At 48.7% G+C, this 20,209-nt stretch overlaps 1 protein-coding gene across 1 annotated transcript in view; it reads right to left on the reverse strand.

Moving 5' to 3' along the window:
• Positions 1–20,209, reverse strand: part of CACNA1F (calcium voltage-gated channel subunit alpha1 F) — a 27,795-nt gene that overhangs the window by 2,979 nt on the left and 4,607 nt on the right. Inside the window, 38 exon segments of the mRNA XM_042783347.1 lie at positions 265–434; positions 888–1,022; positions 1,258–1,388; positions 1,551–1,652; positions 1,873–1,975; positions 2,147–2,243; positions 2,526–2,653; positions 2,887–3,046; positions 3,482–3,573; positions 4,036–4,101; positions 4,473–4,601; positions 4,809–4,829; positions 5,644–5,727; positions 5,969–6,079; positions 6,907–7,065; positions 7,168–7,369; positions 8,037–8,183; positions 9,736–9,788; positions 9,876–9,983; positions 10,620–10,707; positions 10,790–10,896; positions 11,029–11,088; positions 11,559–11,688; positions 11,893–12,025; positions 12,444–12,522; positions 12,712–12,757; positions 13,663–13,744; positions 13,842–13,962; positions 14,045–14,252; positions 15,269–15,494; positions 16,381–16,541; positions 16,692–16,718; positions 16,883–16,976; positions 17,089–17,181; positions 17,403–17,593; positions 18,686–18,789; positions 18,922–19,118; positions 19,955–20,107. Of these exon segments, the coding sequence (XP_042639281.1) occupies positions 265–434; positions 888–1,022; positions 1,258–1,388; positions 1,551–1,652; positions 1,873–1,975; positions 2,147–2,243; positions 2,526–2,653; positions 2,887–3,046; positions 3,482–3,573; positions 4,036–4,101; positions 4,473–4,601; positions 4,809–4,829; positions 5,644–5,727; positions 5,969–6,079; positions 6,907–7,065; positions 7,168–7,369; positions 8,037–8,183; positions 9,736–9,788; positions 9,876–9,983; positions 10,620–10,707; positions 10,790–10,896; positions 11,029–11,088; positions 11,559–11,688; positions 11,893–12,025; positions 12,444–12,522; positions 12,712–12,757; positions 13,663–13,744; positions 13,842–13,962; positions 14,045–14,252; positions 15,269–15,494; positions 16,381–16,541; positions 16,692–16,718; positions 16,883–16,976; positions 17,089–17,181; positions 17,403–17,593; positions 18,686–18,789; positions 18,922–19,118; positions 19,955–20,107 (4,498 nt within the window).

Raw genomic sequence — 20,209 nt, forward strand, 5'->3', positions numbered from 1 at the left:
CCTTCCTTCCGAGGAGTGGCTGGTGGGTTTGAACCACCAGCCGTCTGGTTAGCAGGCAAGTGTCTTAGCCACTATGCTACCAGAGCTCCCATAAATCTCTTAGTACCCTCTGTTCCCAGCTGAGCCCTAGAATCTCCTCCATCTTTTCCAAATTCCCACTCCAAAGCCCTAGAGGCATTCCTCCTCCTGTGCTCCTTGATTACCCCCATACAGTGTCCAGTCCCTGCCTTCCCCCACAATCTTCCCCCAGACCCTTGCCAATACCTGTGGGTGTGGGATCCAGCCTGGGGCACACTGGACTGCCTGGAGTTGGGAACCTCCCCATCATCATCACTGAGCCCAATGGAGAGTGAGTCTGGGAGTCTGTCCTCAACAGGCAGAGACACGGAAATTGTGGAACTCCGGCGAGATGGGGACTGGGAGACCACTGGGGCCTGTGGAGAGTCAATAGGACTAAATATTGCATACAGGTTATATCTAAGTCACTTGGTCATATAATGCATCTCCCTCACTGGTCCATGAGCTCCCCAGGGGCCAAATCTGGGTCTTGTCCCTCAACAGCAGGTGGTGGGTACCAAATAAATATTTTTCCATTGTTGAGGAGTTTCTCTGGAGAGAATTCCCATAGGGCAGTGTCAAAGTCACTCAGGGGATTGGGGGAGGGGTATTTTACAATTAGCTCTGGTAGCATAGTGCCCAAGGCACTTGACTGCTAACCAGAAAGCTGGCGGTTCAAACTCACCAGCCACTCCTCGGAAGGAAGGTTGGGCAATCTACTTCCGTAGTGATACTGCCTCAGAAACCCAAGGAAGGGTCGCTATGAGTCGAGGCTGACACTATGGTACATAACAACAACAACAAGAAGGGGTGTAAAAACTTGTTCTCACTTGGTAGATTTCTGGGTCCTTCTCATCTTCCTCATCCTCTCCCTCTTGCCCCTCTTCCTCCTTTTCCTCATCTGTGTCACAGGTGAGGGCATGCCGTATTTCAGGACCCAAGTCTTGTAGGGTCCTCAGACCAGCCTGTAGGGGTGGAAAAAATAAGGAAGTGGGACATCTCAGGGTTGAAACACTCCCTCCATGAGCCTGTTTCCCATGCAGGAGTATGGGGTGGTGGAAGGAGCCTCTAGGTCATCTTAGACCTTCTGTGTGTCCTGGAGCTCCAGTTTCCTTGGATTTCATAAGATAAAGAGGAAGGTCAGCTCCAACCACAGTGCTTCCACACCCCTCTGCCCAGGCCACTCCCCACCCTAAAGACCTGAAGGACAGAGGAGGTGCTTAGGGGGGCCTCAGTCCCTAGTAGCCCCTTTTCTTTTCTTCGCCGAAATTTACGGAAGTAGTCCTGGATCAAAAATGTGGCGTAGAATTTGCCCACGGTGACCTCTTCCTCTAGGGGTGAAGGAGAGGAAGCAAGGTTACACCGGGATCCTCCCTGTCCTCCAGCTCTGCTCACCTTAAGACTCCCCCTCATCTGTCCTGTGCTGGTTTTGTTGTGAACAACCTTCTGACATTCAGGGGTGGGCTTGAGGAATTGGAGTGGGGTTAGCTCACCATTAAGTGGGGGGATGACCTCATCTAGAAGCTTTTGCTTCATCCGCTTCCAGATCTTTTTGATGACAATCCGCAATTCCTGGTTAGCTTGCTCCAGGTTTCCTGGGTTGGGGGATGAGGGGTATGGGCCAATAGGAAGAACCCTTCACAGCTGCCCACTCACTGTGGTTGGAAGAAGGGCTTCCCAAACTAGCACAACCACACACCACCCCCATTGGGAAAACAGGCCCAGGAAGGCTAAAGTCACCCTTTTTGAGGGTGGTGCCCACCACTCAATGAGTTTGCTCCCTGCATTCTCCCCTCTTTCTTCCCCCAGTCACACCTTCTGTCTTGATCTTCAGAGAAGTTCGAACCAGGGCAAAGAGTGTGGCGTTGAATGTCACCGTCCCATCCGAGTTGAGGGGCATGTTCATTGCTACAAGTCTCTATACACATACCAGGGACATAGACTCACTCTGGGAAAAGGCTGGGTATACAGGCATGAATGCCCAGGGACATTGAATATGCTACCAAACACTCCCTCACCACCCAAGTCAGGGTCTTTTTCCACCCCTGCCATGTTATGGATAGCTCTCTCAGAGGCCTGGGGGACAGACCTTGCAGGCTACTCGGTGTGGACACAGCTTTCCGAATCCCAGGGGAGGCTGGATGCGTCTCAGGAGGGCAACCACATCCAGGTGCTTGATGCGGCCCCTGGGACAGGCGAGGATGGGGTGGAGTGGCACCCCTGGATTGGTGATATTCCCTCTAGCCCTTTCTCAAGACTAAAAACTCATCACTACTTCTCTGCCCTCAGATCCTGCCATAGAAGAACCCAAGGGGAGTTGGGGAGAGTAGGAGACAGGGACAGTGGAAACCTTGGGGCATTTATTGACTGGGTAGTGGGGGGCATAGGCCAGAAGTTATGGGGCTAAGGGACTACGTGGTGCAATGCATTGACCCCTGGGATCCCAGGTCAAGGGTTAGAGGGCATACTTGGCCCCAGGGTCATATTCCGACCAGATCCTCTTGAATTCATCCAGGTGATGGGGGCCCAAGATAGACCAGTCTCTGGTTAGATAATCAAAATTGTCCATGATCACAGCCACAAAGAGATTTATGATCTGTGGGCCAGGAAGCAGAGGGCGGAGGGTTAGGTGAAGGACAAAACAGGGTCTTGGGGGGTTGGTGGGATGCTGGGGTGAGCTTATAAGGTTAATGGGTCACAAGTCCCTGGGTTGATCTAGGCATCAGGCCAACCCTCTCACCCACTCTGAAGATCTGGGCTCCCTGCCTCATTTGGTCACCCTCTGGGACCCTCACCATGGCAGTTGTGGTGGTGGGAAATTGTTCTCACCAGGAAGGCACAGAGCATGAAGAAGCTGATAAAATAGGCGATGGCAAAATTACTACCACAGGTAAACTCCTCGCCAGGGTTGAAGTCAGACTCAGGGTCACACCGATTCCCAGGAAGGCTGGCAAGCATTATCTCCTGCCATGCCTCACCAGTGGCACACCTGAGGATCACACAGGGGTGATATTCTGGAGGGGAAGCTATGACATCATGGCAAGTGGAGTTGTGGAGGCTGGGGGATGGATAAGATGATTCACTCCTCACCAACTGCTATATCTGGCATATACAGCATTTCAATATTTTAACAGCTGGTGTAGCCATGTTGATGACAGTCATGTTCACATTTTAAAGATGGAGCACTAAGGCCTACAAAGGGGCTTCATCTTACATCCAGAAATGTGTCGGGAGGGGGGGGTTGGTGAGCCTAGAGTATTCTAAAGGGCTCTTCAGATAACAACCAGCAAAGGTCTCAGGCAGTATGGAGCCCCCTGGTGTCTTGTGATTTCCATAGCTCAGGCAATCTGGAGACCAGAGGTGTGTAGGTACCCAGTGGGGGAGATTCTGGGAACCAAGGCAGTAGGGGAGGGGTGGATGTCACCTGAATAGAAGCAGCACAGCTTGTGGAAATGTCTGGAAGTTGTTATTTCGGTTGATCTGAGTGCCATCCTGAAGAGCCACTTTGCCAAACATCTGTGGGTGCACAGGGGCTGTGTCAGAGGGGTGAAACCATGCCCCCACAAGTTCTTACCATTTCACGCCTCATAAAGCCTATACGCTCACCAGTACCCTGACAAGCAGGCACTGCTGATCCCATTTCACAGATGTGGACTAACTCAGGATCATCCAACTTTTCTGTTTTTCCACCCAGAGCTCTGGTGGCATAGTATCTGAGGCATTTGACTGCTAACCAGAAGGCTGGTGGTTCAAACTCACCAGCTACTTCTCTTAAGGAAGAGTGGGCAATCTACTTCCTTAGAGATCCTACCTTGGAAACCCAAAGAGGGTTTATAGAAAACCAAAGAGGGTTTTCTATGAGTCAGAATTGACTCGACAGCAGTGAGTGAATGAATGTGACCTCTACTTTGGGGTTATTCCTACCCCTTCCTCCTGCAAAGAGGTGCCTGAAGGATGCTCCCTAGGGTTCCCACTCACCTGCATGCCAATGACTGCATAGATGAAGAATATCATTGCAATGAGAAGAGCCACATAGGGCAAGGCCTATGGGAGTGGGGTGGAAGATAGATGCTCAGGTCCAGGCAAAGAACTATATGCCCCAGAATGCACTGCTTTTCAGAGTCTGGGCATTCTGGGAGATATAGTTCATCTCAGAGTGTCAAGGATTATCATTACTTCCCAAACTGGGGCATACTATCCAACCATAAACACAATATTAAATAAAACAGAGTAGGGTCAATGAGGCCAGAGCCATGCTGGGAATTGGGAGCCCAGAGATGGGAGAAAGCTAGGAACAGTAAGTTGGAGATGGGTATGGCATGCTGGGACATGCAGTTCTGGGGGTGGTAAAGGGCAGGTTGAGAGATGTGAGGAAAGGGTGAGGTGATGGTAAAAGGAATGGAGTGAGGGTTTACCTGAAAGGACTTGATGAATGTCCAGAGCAATGTACGGATTCCTTCACCCTTACTGAGAAGCTTGACTAGTCGCATGACACGGAAAAGGCGAAAGAAGGTAATGGAAATGCGGGAGCTGTCCTCAGAGCTCTGAGGTTGGAAGTGTGGTGGGTATGCTTAGTTTGCATTTGCTCTAGCCACCCCCCTCTCTCATCCCTTGGCCCTCCCATATCCCAAATTCCTTAGAACTCAGGGCCCATGGTGATCAGGAAGCATCTCTAAGGACTTTCAATAAAAGAAGGAAGGAAGGGAGGGTGGGTGGGAAAGGAAACAGACTCTGTTGTAAGTGGGTGCTACCTCGCCCAGGTGTCCACCATTCTAGAAAGAGATGATAGAAGAGATGATGGGAACACAGGCCCAAGTGAACAAGGGGAGAAATGATGGAGCAGATATAGGAGATGATAGGGTTAGTATGCAGAGGTTGATGGGGAAGGTTATGTGATAGTAGATCAAGATGGTTGTGGTAAGTTGGTAATGGGGATGGAAGGGAGAGGAGATGGTACAAGAGATAATATAGGAACAATATTGGAGCCGATGGAGGAAATGATGGAGCCAGTGGTACAGTCAGTGGAGATGATGGAGATGAGAGAACCAGTGGAGGACCCAATGGAGAAGCCATGATGGAGATACAGGACCAGCATTGTTGTCAATTGAAGTGATAGAATCATGCAGCCTCCAATGGAGGAGACGATGGATCCAGTGGTGTAGTCAGTGTTGGCGAGAGAGCCACGAAAGACCCAGCGTTGAAGATGATAGAGTTGGTGGAGGAAATGGAGCCATGAAGGAGTCAAAAGAGATGATGGAGCCAAAGCAGGAGACCGTGGAGATGATGAAGCCAATGGAGATGGATGTAGAGGCAATGAAAGAGATAACAGAAATAATAGAAGCACTTTAGAAGGTGTTGGAGTCAATGGATGGGTTGCAAAATGGAATGATGGGGTTGGAAAAGTGGGGCTTAGGCTGAGCCCAATAAGGACTCAGAAGAGATAGAGCTAGAATGAGGAGCATTGAGTCTCCATGAGTAGAGTGAATGTGAGTGGGAGCCACTCACCCATGTGAAAGAGAGCCTTGGGATAGAGATGGGGGAAGGTGTGTGTGGGGAGAGCAGGTTAGTGGAGAGACCAGTCCTCACATTGATTTCAGTGACTGCGATGTCCACCACGCTGCCCACCACAATAAGAGCATCAAATGTGTTCCAGGCATCGGCAAAATAGTGCTGTAGCAGGAAGAAAGTGGTGCCCTGTCTTCTCAGAGCTACCAAGCTAGGGTAGAAGTAGTAGGGACAGGGAGCATCAAGGAAACAGAAGCCCACTTGGACCACATGATGGGCCTGCACTTAGATCCCTCTCACTCCCTAGCTTCCTGACTTCCTGGTGGTTGCCCTTCCTGAGAGTTCTACAATGAGCTCCACCCCCAAGGAATTTACCCGCTGGGAGTGGGTCTAGGGCTGAGGGCACCTTGGGTTTGAAGGCGATGATTTTGAGCACCATCTCAACAGTGAAGAGGCCAGTGAAGACCATATTGAGGATGTCCATGGCGTAGTTGAAGGGAGCGGTCTGCTCATAGTGCTGGGGGAGGAAATCAGGTGTGGGGATAGAGCCTGAGGCAGAAATGACCCCCCCCACCAATGAAATCTTTCCTGGCTTAGATTGAGATAATTCTGGGGATGTGGTAACACTATGGGTTGGCCAATTCTCTTGCACTGCTTTCCATTATGGATACAGGAAAGCCCAGTTCTTGATTTCCTAATTTTTTTTTTTGGCAGCTAGGCAGGGCTGATTCTGACTAATGAGACATAAACATAAGTCTGATGCTGACTGAGTGGCTTCTGTGAATGAAGTGAATGAATATTTTTCTTTTTAATAAAAGGCTCAAATGGGAGAGGAGCCCCCTGGTGAAATTCTCCCTCTCTTTTCCTGCCTTGAATGTCATTCTGATGACTGAAACTGTGGAAGCCATCTTGTGACCATGAAGCAACAATCATAAGAATGAACACCAACTCATTAAGAATGGTACAGCAGAAAGAGAGCCTGGGTCCCTTATAAGCAATGACCAAACAGTTGATCTCTACACTTCTTGTTATGTGAGATAACTATCATATTTCATTGATTCCAGGATGAATATCTTTTCACATTTTAGAATCTCTGGAATTGGAATGCTTTTAAAACCAATGGCAACTTACAATTGCCATTGCCTTTTTTTTTTTTTTTTTTACATTCTAAAGTCTCTGAAATCAGGATGAAAGTTACAATTTTTGGCCTTAGATTTGAAGAAATGTGGCAAATGTTAGTGAAGTTTTGTTATTTGCACCTAAAGCATCTCTAAGAATTCCCAAGGGATTGTGTGAGGAGAACATGGCCAAGTGTCTGGCAAGGGTGTGGTGGAGAGGCCAGACCTGCATGGCTAGGGCAACTGTGTTGAGCAGGATGAGCAGGAACATGAGGTACTCGAAGGCAGCAGAGTTCACAGTGGCCCATACACGATACTGATGTGGATTCTTGGGGATGTAGCGGCAGAGTGGCTGGGCCTTGAGAGCATACTCCACGCACTGGCGCTGCAGATCAGTGCAGGGCATGAGTGAGTGGTGAAGTCCCAAGGCAAAGAGGCAATGAGGGGGTTGGTGGCCACAGATAAAGGGCCATGGGTTGGGGGTTACCTGGTTCTTGTCTAGCTCACAGTTTTGGTACTCCTGTTCACCCTGAGCACGGAAGGTGATGATGACAAAGCCCACAAAAATGTTCATCATGAAGAAAGCAATGATGATGATGTAGACAATGAAGAACACAGAGATCTCCACATGGTAATTATAGATGGGGCCCTTGTCTTCTGCATGTGCATCAATGGCCTTGTATAGCAGTCTGCAGGGGCCGGGGGAGTGTGCAGGTAGGGGCTGGTGAGGGGATACCCCAGCTCCCTTAGCCCCCAGACTAACACCAAAAAATCTTCTGCCTGGCACCCCAAAGACCCCCAAATCCCTTGTACCATGTCCGTATGTACTCAGAGACTCTCATACATCCCCTGAAAGTTCCTACAGAGTCTCAACTCCTCTTCTCCAATAACCTGGAGATCCCCATGCAGCTCCTCAGAACTCCCCTATAAATCTCCAAAGATCTCCAAATCCTTTGCCCCATCAACTTGTATACCTTACTCTTTCCCCTCAGAGATCTCCAGCTAGTACCTCAAAGACCTCCAAATCCCCTCTGGAAATCCCCATATCTCCTATTCTATCTTTTCAGAGACCCCCCTCAATCCCCTGAACCTCCCAAACTCCACCCAGTCTTCTCTAGACTTCCACATAGTCCCTCAGAGACCTTCACCCAATTCCTAGAGATCTTCCATCCAAGTCCCCAGACCCCTGTCCATTTCTCTTTTATGACCACCAGTTCCCAAAAACCTTTATCCAGTCTCAAGAGACCTTCATCACATACCCGAGAAACCTTCCCACTCATTTTCAAGAGATTCTAATCCAATCCACTGGACCCCTGCGCAGTCCCTTGCCCATCCCTTTGAGATCCTGTCCCTTACGCAGGCCAGCCTTCAAAGGTGGAGACAGTGAACAGGGCCATCATAGCTGAAAGGACATTGTCAAAGTTGAAATCACTGTTGACCCAGAGCCGCTCTCGAACCAGAGGATGTGACACATCTCCATCAGGGTAGATCAGGAAGGAGCCCCTGTGGATATCGTAGACAAGGTGGGTTGGTGGAGAGGGTTGGGGAGCTGTGAAAAGAAGTCTGGGGTCTTCAGCATGGAGGAAGCATGGCATAGTGGTGGAGCTGGATAGCATGAGTTCAAACCTTGACCTTCCATTTACTGGCTGGGCAATGGCATTTAGCCTCTCCCTGCTTCAGTTTTCCCTATTTGTGAAATAGAGATAATAGCAGTATCTATTTTATGGCTTGTTGCAAGGATTAAATAAGTCAATAAATGAGAATAGTGTCTGGCACCATATGTGTTACCTACCATCACCATCATCACCATCATTATCATCATTGTCATCGTCATCACCACCACCCAGGGAAAAGTCATACTAATAATAAGCAGTTGCCATGGAGTTGGTGCTAATTCATGGCAACCCCATGTTTGTCAGAGGAGAACTATGCTCCATAGGATTTTCAATGGCCGATTTTTTTTAAAAGTAGATCAACAAGATCTTTCTTCTGAGGTTTCTCTGAGTGGGTTCGAACCTCCAACTTTTTGGTTAACAGCCCAGTGTTTTCACCACTTGCATTATCCAGAGACTCCAAAACCAGTTGCCTCAAGTGGTTTCTGTCTCAACTGCCTCATAGAGTTTTCAATGGCTGTGACCTTTCAGAAGTAAATCACCAAGCCTCTCTTCTGAGGTGTCCCTTGGTGGATTAGAACTGCCAACCTTTCAGTTAATGGCCAAAGGCTTAACTATTTGTGTTACTTATGGACTCCATACTAATAATAGACAACATTTATCAGCACTAACTATATTCCAGGCACTATCTAAGCACTTTCCATGTAGTAACTCATTGACTCCTTACAATAACTTTGTGAGACCAAAAAAAAAAAAAAAAAAAAACCCACACTCACTGTCATTGAGTCGATTCTGACTCATAGTGACCCCCTTTGGGTTTCCAAGGTGGTAAATCTTTACAGAAGTAGATTGCCCAGTCTTCCTTTTGCAGAGTGGCTGGTGGGTTTGAACCGCCAACCTAGTTACCAGTCAAATGCCTTAGGAACTATGCCACCAGAAGCACTCTATTTATCCACCTTTCGCATTTGAAGAAAATGAGACTTACCAAAGTTAAGAAATGTACTCAAGTACAAATGTACTAAGCCACCTAAGTGATGGCTGTAGGATTGGAATCAGAAATATCTGACTTCAAAGCCCACTCTTAATCACTACCCTCTACAGAAGTCTCAAGGTGGAAGCTGAGGACTTTGGGGAAGGTTGGGGATTGCTTGTTAGGTGGTCTCATGTGAAATGTAGGTAATTGTGGAAAGGGGTTTGAGGGAGATACTGGGGTGCCTCTGAGGGCCCCGGTCAGATTTGAGACCTCTGTAGTTCTTGGGAGAGTTCTGAGAGTGTATTTTGGGGTCTTGGGGAGTTCTTGGAGATCTTAATGAAATTTGGAGGTCTCTGAATTTTGGGAGGTGAGTTCTAGGGGTATTCTGGGCCTTGGTAAGATCTGGAGGCCTCTATAATCTTTGGGAGGAGTGCTGGGTTCTGTGGAGTAAAAGGTCTTGGGTACTCACTTGCATTCTTGGGGAGTGTGTTTAGCCTCATCAGTGCAACTGTAGAATTTTCCCTGTAGGGAGGACATTTGTCAAGCAGGTTCATCTTTCACCCTCAACGCTGACCCTTGCCTAGACCTCCCTCCAGTGTGCCCCTTTACCTTGAAGAGTTGCACGCCAATGCAGGCAAACATGAATTGCAAGAGTGTGGTGACAATCATGATGTTTCCAATGGTCCGGATGGCAACAAACACACACTGCACCACGTGCTGCAGGCACCCACATATATGGCTAAGGGGCACTGCAGTCCACAAAGGCCATTAGGTGGGGACTTTAGTCATGGATAAAGCTCAGGGACTTGGGCCAGAGACATAGGGCTGTGGGTCAAGTATAAGAGAGCCAGGGATGTGTGGTCACCACCCAAGAATGAATGTTTACCAGTCAGGGATATTTGGTCACATGTTAGGAACTTGAATCAATGAAAGTGGCCAGTGGTAAAGAACATATATTTAGTGATAAGGAACACAAATCTGGTGGTGTGGTGCCTAAGGCATTTGACTGCTAATCAGAAGGTTGGCGGTTCAAACCCACCAGCTGCTCAGCAGAAGGAAGATGGGGCAATCTACTTCTATAAAGATTTACTGCCTTGGAAACCTAAAGGGGGTCGCTGTGAGTCAGAGTCAACTCGATGGCAGTGAGTTCGTTCTTTTTTTTTTTTTTTTTGGTTTAAGGAACTTAGGTCAGGCCACATGGCCAGTTATCCAGGGTATGTACCAAGATGTGTGGTTACATGCTAAGTCAAGGCTGCCATGCATCAGTGTGAATGGTCATCTGATTAGTGATCCTAGCCCCAGGAGCAGGGAAGGGCTTGGGCCCTTTGAGGTTGGGGTGGTGGCGGGAGCTACCTTGAGTCCCTTGGCTCTGTTGATGGCTCGGAGAGGCCGCAGTACTCGGAGTACTCTCAGAATCTTCACCACCGAGATGGCGCTGGAGCTGGGGAGGGGAAAGTCCTCAGGCCCTGGCTCAGGCCTGACTTGGGCTCTAGGGGGAATGGGGTGGGGAAGTGGTCACTCACTGGATGCCGAAGGAGATGAGGGATACACTGACTACCAGCAGATCCAACAGATTGAACCAGCTACGGCAGAAGGAACCACGGTGCAGGAAGGCCCCAAATACAGTCATCTGGGGGCAGGAAGATAGCAGGCTAGACCCTAGATGCAGAGGTAGTTGGTAGAAGGGGAGATGGGGACAGGAGAGGTGGGCTGTGGCAGTAGATAGGGAGTAGGTTGGGGCAACTGTATGTCCATTAGTCACCTTTAGTAGAATCTCCACAGTGAAGATGGAGGTGAAGGCATAGTCAAAGTATCCCAGAATCTGGGGGGTAGAAAAGTGGAGGAGCCACTGAGTCATGGCCTAAAGGATCCTAGGTATCTGTGTGTGTGCACACATGCATACACGTGTGCCCCTTTCTATGTAAGCTTCGCTCTCCCTTCCTCCCTCTCACTCTCTCTTTCTCAGCCCTCTCTCATCATTGTTGAAGGCTTCTCTACAAGCCCAAAGACTTGTAGATAGAAAGATTAGGGTTCAGATTTGGTCTCTTCTGCTTCTACCTAGCTACATGAGCTACATGAGTGCCTTTAGCCTGCTTAATCTCACTGAGTACAGCTTCTTCCTCAGTCACATATTGACACTTGACTTCCCCAAGTATGTTGCACACACAGTAAAGGCTGACACCTTGGAACAGCCATTATTACTCCTCTCTCTGTCTCACTTTTCCCCTGTCTCCACCCCTTCCTTGACATGACCTCTAAAAGTGCCCCCCCAGCTCCTAGCCACAGGCTTACGTGGTTGCGGAAAGAATGGGCTCGGATGGGGTCCTCTGCGGCTAGGGACACACTGCTCAGGATGATGAACACCAGGATAAGATTGGTGAAGATATGATGGTGGATGAGGGTGTGGCAGGCCTTCCTCAGCCTGGGAAGGAGGGAATGGGCCAGAGTCAGAATCCAGGGCCCTGGAATTCTTTGAGGGAGCCTGAGGGATTCAGCTGTGGGCCATGCACCAGCCACTCCTCTGTGGCTGGTGAGGACTGAGGAGACCACTGCGTTGGCTGATCCATGGTTCTGCCCCTGCCCTAGCCCTCTTCTGCCCTGGCTGCCACCCATCTCCAGCACTCACGGGTTGGTTTGACTAAGGCAGAAGAAGGCGCTGCCCTCTGGGATGGGTACCACCTTCTCCTTGGGTACAACTTCCTGCAGAATTTCCACACTCCCTGCACCTTCTTCTTCCTCTTCCTCCTCCTCTTTCATGCCTGGCACCAGAGAGAATTGATTGAGAAAATTCATGTAAAATAGCTGGAACAGAGCTTGTCACACAGTAAATTCTCCTCCACCCTCTGCTAGAATGCCAGCTTTTCAGGGAAGGGATTTCCATCTGTTTTGTTCACTACTGTATCCCCAGCACTTAGACTGTGCCTGGTACACAGAAGAAGCTAAGTAAATGTGTATTGAGTGAATATCACTATGGCTATTATTTTATAATAAAGTCTCCAAGAAGTTCTGCCCTTAGGGATGGGTACCAAGCAAAACATCTGTTTCTCTTGTTTAACCTCCATGTTCCCAAATGTTGCTGGCCACACACCAATCATATTTTCAAAAAGGTTGCTCCCCAGAGCAGAGGATCTTAGGGGTCAGTAACTCTGCCTGGGTTCTGTCCCCAAGGTCCCACACCTTCTCCACCTAGCCCCGCCCACTTGCCTGCTCCTTCACTCTTTGCACCTTCTTCTTCCTTGTTCTCCCCATCAGGCACCTTCTTGTCCCCATCAGGGAGATGGGAGTCATCAATAGTGGGAGAGACATCAGAGGAAGGACACAGGCAGAGTGTAGAAGGGATACAATCATGGGGGAATGAATAGTCAGAGGATGGGGGTTAGAGACATGCACAGAAAGATACTGGTGGTATTGGGAAGTGTAGACAGTGTCCTGCCTTCTAACTCACCAACATCCCATTCTCCTGTGGGAGGTTCTCCTCAGTGCTCTTTTCCCTGTGTGAGGAGATGGGGGCAGTGATTACTGAGGATTGCAGTGGGTGTGCAAGGCTGAGGGTGTCATTGCAGTCAGAACAGACTTGTCTTGGATCCCATAGAACCCCACCTTCTGCCCTCACCCTTCACAGTCTATTCTTTCTAAATCATCCACAGGGATCTTGTGGCCTAAGTCTGGCCACATTCCTCCTCTGCTCAAAACCATCTTGTGGCTCCCCCTTCATTCAGAGCAAAAACCAAAGTCCTCACCATGGCCTACAAGGCCCTTGATATGACCTCTCTAGTCCTCTTTTGACCTTACCTCCTACCACTCCTCTGATCACTCTGCTCCAATCTCACTGGTCTCCTTGGTGTTTTCTGAATGTGCTAAGAACATTAATGCTTCAAGACCCTTGTACTTGCTATTCCCTGCCTTGAACACTCTTCCCACAGGTATTTGCATGGGCCACTTCTACTTCATTGAGGTTTTTATTCAAATGCCACTTCTTCATAGAGGTCTTGCTACCCTAACCAGGAGCAATCTTCATTTCTTTCTATCTTTTTATTCTGCTGTCTTTTTTGGTATTACATATTATTAACATATACTTAATTAAATAGTAATATATATTCATTTGTTTGTATTTTGCGTGCCTTCCCCAAGTAGAATGTTAGCTCCATGAAGGCAAGTACTGTGTCTGCTTTGTTATCTGCTATTTCCTCAGTACCTAGAACAGAATCTAGAACAGAATCTGGCACAAAGCAGGTGCTCAATAAATGAATGTTGAATGAGTGATCAATGGCACATTGTATCCAGAGGTGGGGATTACAAGAGTGGCCATACATATCTTTGGTGATGTGGGATGTATGTGGGAGTTCCTTGTTGAGGATTCCAGGGAAGACTATCTTGGGGCAGCGCCAGACCTCACCTGCCCTTGTCATTGTCAGTGCCTGCATCCCCACTAGCCAGGTTGTCCACAGCAATGGCAAGAAACACGTTTAGCAGGATGTCTGAGGTGAGCTCAGGTTGAAAAGGATGAAGAGGTAGCCTGCCTGGGGTGCCACCAGATCTCCTTATCTACTCTCACCCCATTGCTATCCAGGATACAGTTGCCGCAGATGAAGAGGATGATGAAATAGATGCAGACTAGCATTCCTGGGAAGAAAGGACCGCCGTAGGCCATGATACCATCATACATGACCACGTTCCAGTCCTCGCCTGTTAGAATCTGGGGGTGGGAAGTCATCATGAAGCTATTGAGACCTTTCTGACCCACCAATCCACCCATTTCCAGGATTTCCAGGCTCCACCTGAAAGACAGTGAGGAGGGCCTGGGGGAAGGTGTCAAAGGTACTTCGCTTGGTGTGGGTCTGGTCAAAGTTGAACTTGCCCCCAAACAGCTGCATGCCAAGCAGAGAGAAGATGATGATAAACAGGAAGAGGAGAAGAAGCAGGGATGCGATAGATTTCATTGAATTGAGCAAGGATGCCACCAGGTTGCTGAGAGATGCCCAGTGTCTACAGGAGAGATAAGAGACGGCAGAGTTGGCAGCATGTCCACTGGTGAGCCAGTGGCCAGGGCAGGGGTTCCCACTTGGTATGCACTGGGGTGGGGTGGGTTAAATTGGGGTTTGGTGTCAAGGTCAGAGGTGGAGTGAAGTTGGATTACGAAGTGAAGGGAAAGTCAAGTTTGGCGTTAGTGTTGGTGTTAGGAGTATAATGGGAGATGAGGTTAGGATGGGGGTTTAGATGGAACTTGGTGAAGCTAGGATTGGGTTTCAGATTGGGGATTGGGGTTAGGGAAACGGGGTGTGGTTTGGAGTTCTAAATGGGGATGTAGTCGTGGTTATGGGTTGGAGGTTATTTAAGGCTGCAAATGAAGTTGGGGATAAGGCTGTGGTTGAGGGTTGGGGTGTAGTTGTCGTTAAGTGTTTTGATAGAGATTTAATTAAGGGTTGGGGATAGGAATGAAATTGGAGATGGGGCTGGGAATGAGGCTGTGGTTGAGGGTAGCACTGGAGATAGGATTGAAGATGCACTGTGAAAGTGGTTGTGGTTGGTAATTTGGTGTTGGATATAGAATTATGGATAGGGAATAGGTTTGTGGTTGGAGGTAGAGTGATGGTTAGGGGTTAGGGATGTGGTGTTGTGGTCAGGGACTGAGGATTGAGTTGGTGGTTAGAGATAGAGATGGGGATAGGGCTATGGTTGGGAATTAGAAATGAGTTTGGAAATGGGGTTGGGCTTGGGATTGTGTGTTAGGGTTGTAAATGGGTTTAAGGGTGATGTTATGTTTAGGGGCTGGGGTGGGGTTTTGGTTGGAAATGGGTGTAGAGTTGAGTTTGGGGAAGGGGATGGAAATGCAGTACATCTCCCTCTCTCCATAGAGAGCCTGAAATGATGTATGGCCTACAGTAGGCACTCCATGGATATTTGCTAAATGAATGGTGATGCAGATGAAGTTATCACTGAAGCTGGGGTGGGGGCTGTTAGAACTGTGTTTGAGGCCCCAGTCCTCCCTGCCCCCAACACACCTGGTAACCTTAAAAATCCTGAGAAGGCGCACACATCGGAGTACTGAGATGCCCAGGGGCTGCATGGCCCCTACCTCCACCAGAGTGGTCTCCAGGATGCCTCCACAGACCACGAAGCAATCAAAACGGTTGAAGAAGGAGGAGACATAGGCAGAGGGACCCAGACCATACAGCTTGAGAAGCATTTCCACCGTGAATAGACAGAGCAACACTTTGTTTGCATACTCTGTATGGAAGAGGGGCAAGGGTGACTGAGCTGCCCAGTCTCCATTGTGACATGGGAGAGGTAGATCCCCTATGGGTTCATCTCAGGGATCTGGAATCAAATTAGGCATTAGCTGGGGTGAGGTTAAGGTTAGAGATTGGGATGAATTTGTAGGTTAGAGTGGGTGAAGTTTTGAGGAGCTGGGACAGAGGGCAGAGTTAGGGTAGAGGCCAGAGTTAGCCTCCACAAGTCCAGGAAAATTGCAATTCAAAGGTAGAATTAAGGTCTAGGGTTGAGTTGGGAGTGGGGTTGGTTTTGGGGGTTGGTGTTATAAGTATGCTCAGTTTTCATATTGGGGTTGAGATTATAATGAATAATAATGAGTGCTAACATTTACAATGTATCTATTTTTGAGTCAGATGATATTCTAAGCACTTTCCACTTTTACTCATTTAATCCTCCCAACCACCCCAGGAAGGGAATACTATTAACATTACTATTTTGTAGATGGGGAAATTGAGGCACAGAGGGGTTAACTTGTCCAGACAGTGTGGTGTTAAAGAGTCTGCACTCTGGAGTCAGGCTGTCTGGATTCAAATTCTGAATGCTACTCATTAGCTAAGTCCTGGGATTAGTCAGTGCCTCAGTATCTAGTACTCTGTGCCTTAGCACTTAATTAACATAAGGTTGTGGTAAAGATAAATGATGTAAACAGAGCTTGATGCATCCAATAAGTGCTACATAAGTGTAAACTACAAGGTGGGGATAGGATTGGCTAAGATTTTCTGCATTTATTTGGGTGGAAAGACAGTGTTTTGGGATCTGAGGCATCCTAAAGATCCCAGATTTGAACTTCTGAGTTGGAATTGGGGAGTGTGGGAGAGAGCTGGCAGGCTGGGAGACGCACCCTGGGTCTGGGTGAGCCACATGGGCTGCCCGTGGTGCTCTGAGGCAATGGTCAGCGTGTTGAGGAAGACCAGCAGCAGCACAGACCAGTAGCAGACATTGGACTTCACTGCCCACCGACAGTGTGCACGCAAGCTTCGGTTGGCATGGCGGAGGCGGTGGCTGTTGGGAAATGGGGAACCAGCTGAGATCATCTACTCAAGCCTGCCCTGAGAGACTCGGGTGGGGGGACTTGGCAGTTGTGGGGAGGGGATTGGAGGTGAGGGTCACAAGGTCATGAGGTCAAGGAGGCACACTGCTTTCCCAACTCACCACACTCTGGTTTTCATGATCTTGTTTCTGGAAAAGAGGGGGATAGGTGCTGGGGTCATAAGGGGCTGAGCAAGAGTTAGTGGCTGGGGCTGGGGGTCAGAGTCTGAGGTAAAGGTCTGAGGCTGAAGTAATAATAACTGGGGTTTAGGCCTGGACTGGGTTCTGGGCTGAAGTCAGCTTGGGGTCCTCACAGGCAGCGTGTACAGCTGGCCAGAGCCCCCTCTTCCTCCTCCTCATCTCCTGGGGTTTCCACCATTGAACCAATGTCGCTGGCTGGGAGGCTGGCTGTGGGTACGGTGGGGATAGAGATCAGAATCTGAAGACCCCAGGGTTCTGTTTTTGGTTTCTCCTCTCTCCACCCACCCCACCCCCTTCCCTAGCCTGGCTAGACTCCAACCATGGCTGCTGGTGGACTGTGTGGACCGGGTGGAGTGACTGAACCAGCGCAGACGTCCAAGTCTCCTATTGGTCAGGTCGGCCAGCTGAGGTCCTGCAGGGGCAGAGGGAACAGTTGGGGAGCATGGCTTGGGTTAGGGTCATGTCTTGGAGGGGCCTATTTGGAGTCTTTCTTCTGGTCTTTCTTGTGGAGGGTATGAGGCTGGGTATGGGTTTTGTGTCCTGGGTCATAACTAGGGACTAGGTCCAGAGTTGTTGTAGGGTCTCAGGAGGGCACATGTGAATCAGGGAGTGAGCCATTCTGGGGCTGTCTACAGTGGCCAGCCCGGCCCTCTTTAGCCACAGAATTGGAGTTGTTGCCTGTAGAAGGGTCCTTGATGTCCAGTCCCTCAGCCTTGGTGATCCAGTCTAGGTAGCCCCGCAGGTCCTCCTCCAACTGCTGCTTCTCACGCAACTTCTGGAAGTCCCCTCGTGCTTTTGCTTTTTCCCTCTCCTTGGAGAACTCTCTAAGAGAGGAGAATAGAAGACTAGGTGAAAGAACTGTCCTTGCCCTCTTGTATTCCCCACTCCAGCTACACTGGCCTCCTCACTGTTCTTTGAATATGCCAAGCATATTCTAGACTCAGAGCCTTTGCACTGGCTGTTCTCTTTGCTTGGAACACTCTTCCTTAAGTTACATGGTTTATTCTCTCATCTCTTTCATGTTTTAAGTCAAACACCACCGTCTTAATGAGGTCTGCTCTGATCTTATTTATTTTTCTTAAATAACAGCTTTATCGAGATATAATTTACATCCTATAAAATTCATCCTTCGAAATGCACATTTCAGTGATTTTTAGTATATTCACAGAGTTGTGTATCCATCATCATTATTCAATTTTAGAATATTTTCATCATCACTACAGTTTTTTTCTAAACTTTATTTTGTTGTTGTTGAGACTATACACAGCAAGACATATGCCAATTAAACAATTTCCATATGTCCAATTTAGTGATGTTGATTACATTCTTTGAGTTGTGCAACCAATTCTCACTCTCCTTTCCTGAGTTGTTCCTCCCTCATTAACATAAACTCATTGACCCCTTAAGGTTCCTATCTAATCTTAAAAGAGCATAATATGCCCACCCATGTTAATCGCAGCACTCTTTACAATAGCCAAAAGATGGAAACAACCTAGGTGTCCATCAACTGAGGAATGGATAACCAAACTATGGTACATACACACAATGGAATATTATGCAAACTTACCCTGATTTCTCTATTTATAATCACAAGATTCCTGATCTTTATTTTTTTCTTTCTTTTCATAACACATATTTCTATCTAAAACACCATATATGTATGGATAATTATTTATTACATATATACACTTATTTATTGTGCTTGTTACTACTGTCTGTCTCTCCCCGTTAGAATGGAATCTCCAGCAACGTTCGTATATTTATTTCTTGCTCTGTTCCACACACAGTAGATATTCAATAAATGTTGGTTGAATGAATGAAGGAGTATTTCAGGTGCTTTTTAACGATGACTTTGAGTATGCCAGCCACAAAAAAAGGGGGGACAGGAACTGTGAGGTGTGGCATGGGCCTCTCACCCACTCAGGACGCCCAGCACAAGGTTGAGAACGAAGAAGGACCCAAAGATGACCAGGCTCACAAAGTACACCCAGGGCAGCTCATATCCCATGGCATCCTGCATCTGGGGAGAGAGGGGTCATTTATCCCTTAGGGGGTATAGACCTCCTGAGGCTAGGGTAGGGAGGGCCAGTATGGCCTTCAAGATGAACACTGCCTCCCCACCCTGCCCTCATATGCCCAATGTCCACCTCACCCAGTAGAGCACATCAGTCCAGCCTTCCATGGTGACGCATTGGAAGACAGTCAGCATTGCAAAGAAGAAGTTGTCGAAGTTGGTGATGCCTCCGTTAGGCCCTGCCCAGCGCCCACGGCACTCAGTCTGGTTCAGCACGCACGCACGCCCAGAGCCAGAAGACGCACAAGGTGAAGGATCCTCCTCTGCCTCCACATCTGCGAGAAGACTAGAGGTTGGGATTCCACTCCAAGCCCACCCGTTGGCTCCCGGCATCTTCATCCACCTTAGGGACTTCGACTCAGGTGCTTAGATTTCTAAGTCAAGGGCAGCGGCAAGCTCTGCCTTCACAAGAACCCAGAAGCCCCCAGGTGAAATTCTGAGCCAATGGGAAGCTGTGAGTCCCACCCACCGCAATGTGGGGAATGGGCCTGTAAACCTTGGGGTGGAGTCTTGTAAGTAACAGAGAGATTAGAGCAGAGTTGCATATGGGGGAGGGGCTTGGGTGTCAGTGGAGTGGAGAAGTATGTGAATCTGGGTGGTTTTCCCGGAGAACAAGGATCCCTGGTGGAGCAGTGGTTAAGCGCTTGGCTGCTAAACTGATGGTTCAAACCCACCAGCCTCTCCGCGGGAGAAAGATGTGTCAGTCTTCCCACGTAAAGATTACAGCCTTGGGAACCCTACGGAGCAGTTCTACTCTGACCTATAGGGTCGCTCTGAGTCTGAATCTACTCGGCTAGGGCTTTGGTTTTTGGTTTCCTTGAGAACAGGGAGAAGCTCTGGTGGTGTAGTGGTTAAAGCATTCAGCTGCTAACCAAAAGCTCAGTGGTTCAAACCCACCAGCCACATTTCACTGGAGAAAGATGAGACAGTCTGTTCCATAAAGATTTACAGCCTTGGAAACCCTATAGAGCAGTTCTACTTTGTACTATAGGGTCGCTGTAAGTCAGAATCGGTATTAATGGGGTTTGCTGTTGTTGTTCTGAGAACAGGGTAGGGGCTAGGAGCCAGAGAGGGGGTGTGGCCTGTTCTGGGAGGGAGTGGGTTGGCTGACCAGATCCCAGGAAGTAGCATGTCTTGTGCATGCGTCCGAGGAACAGCTCGAGTCCGATGATGGCATAAATGATGATGACGAAAAGCACGAGCAGTGCGATGTGCAGCAGAGGCACCAGCGCCTTCATGATGGAATTGAGCACGATGTGCAGGCCTGCAGGGTGGGGGTGGGGCAAAGTAGGGGCGGAGTCAGCTCAGCTCCATCCCCACCATTCCACCCTAACCCCTGGGGCATGTCACTCACTTGGGACCCCTG

Source organism: Orycteropus afer, unplaced genomic scaffold, assembly GCF_000298275.1.
Source record: "Orycteropus afer afer isolate SDZICR_OR568_19922 unplaced genomic scaffold, OryAfe1.0 scaffold00946, whole genome shotgun sequence".
Taxonomy (NCBI): domain Eukaryota; kingdom Metazoa; phylum Chordata; class Mammalia; order Tubulidentata; family Orycteropodidae; genus Orycteropus; species Orycteropus afer.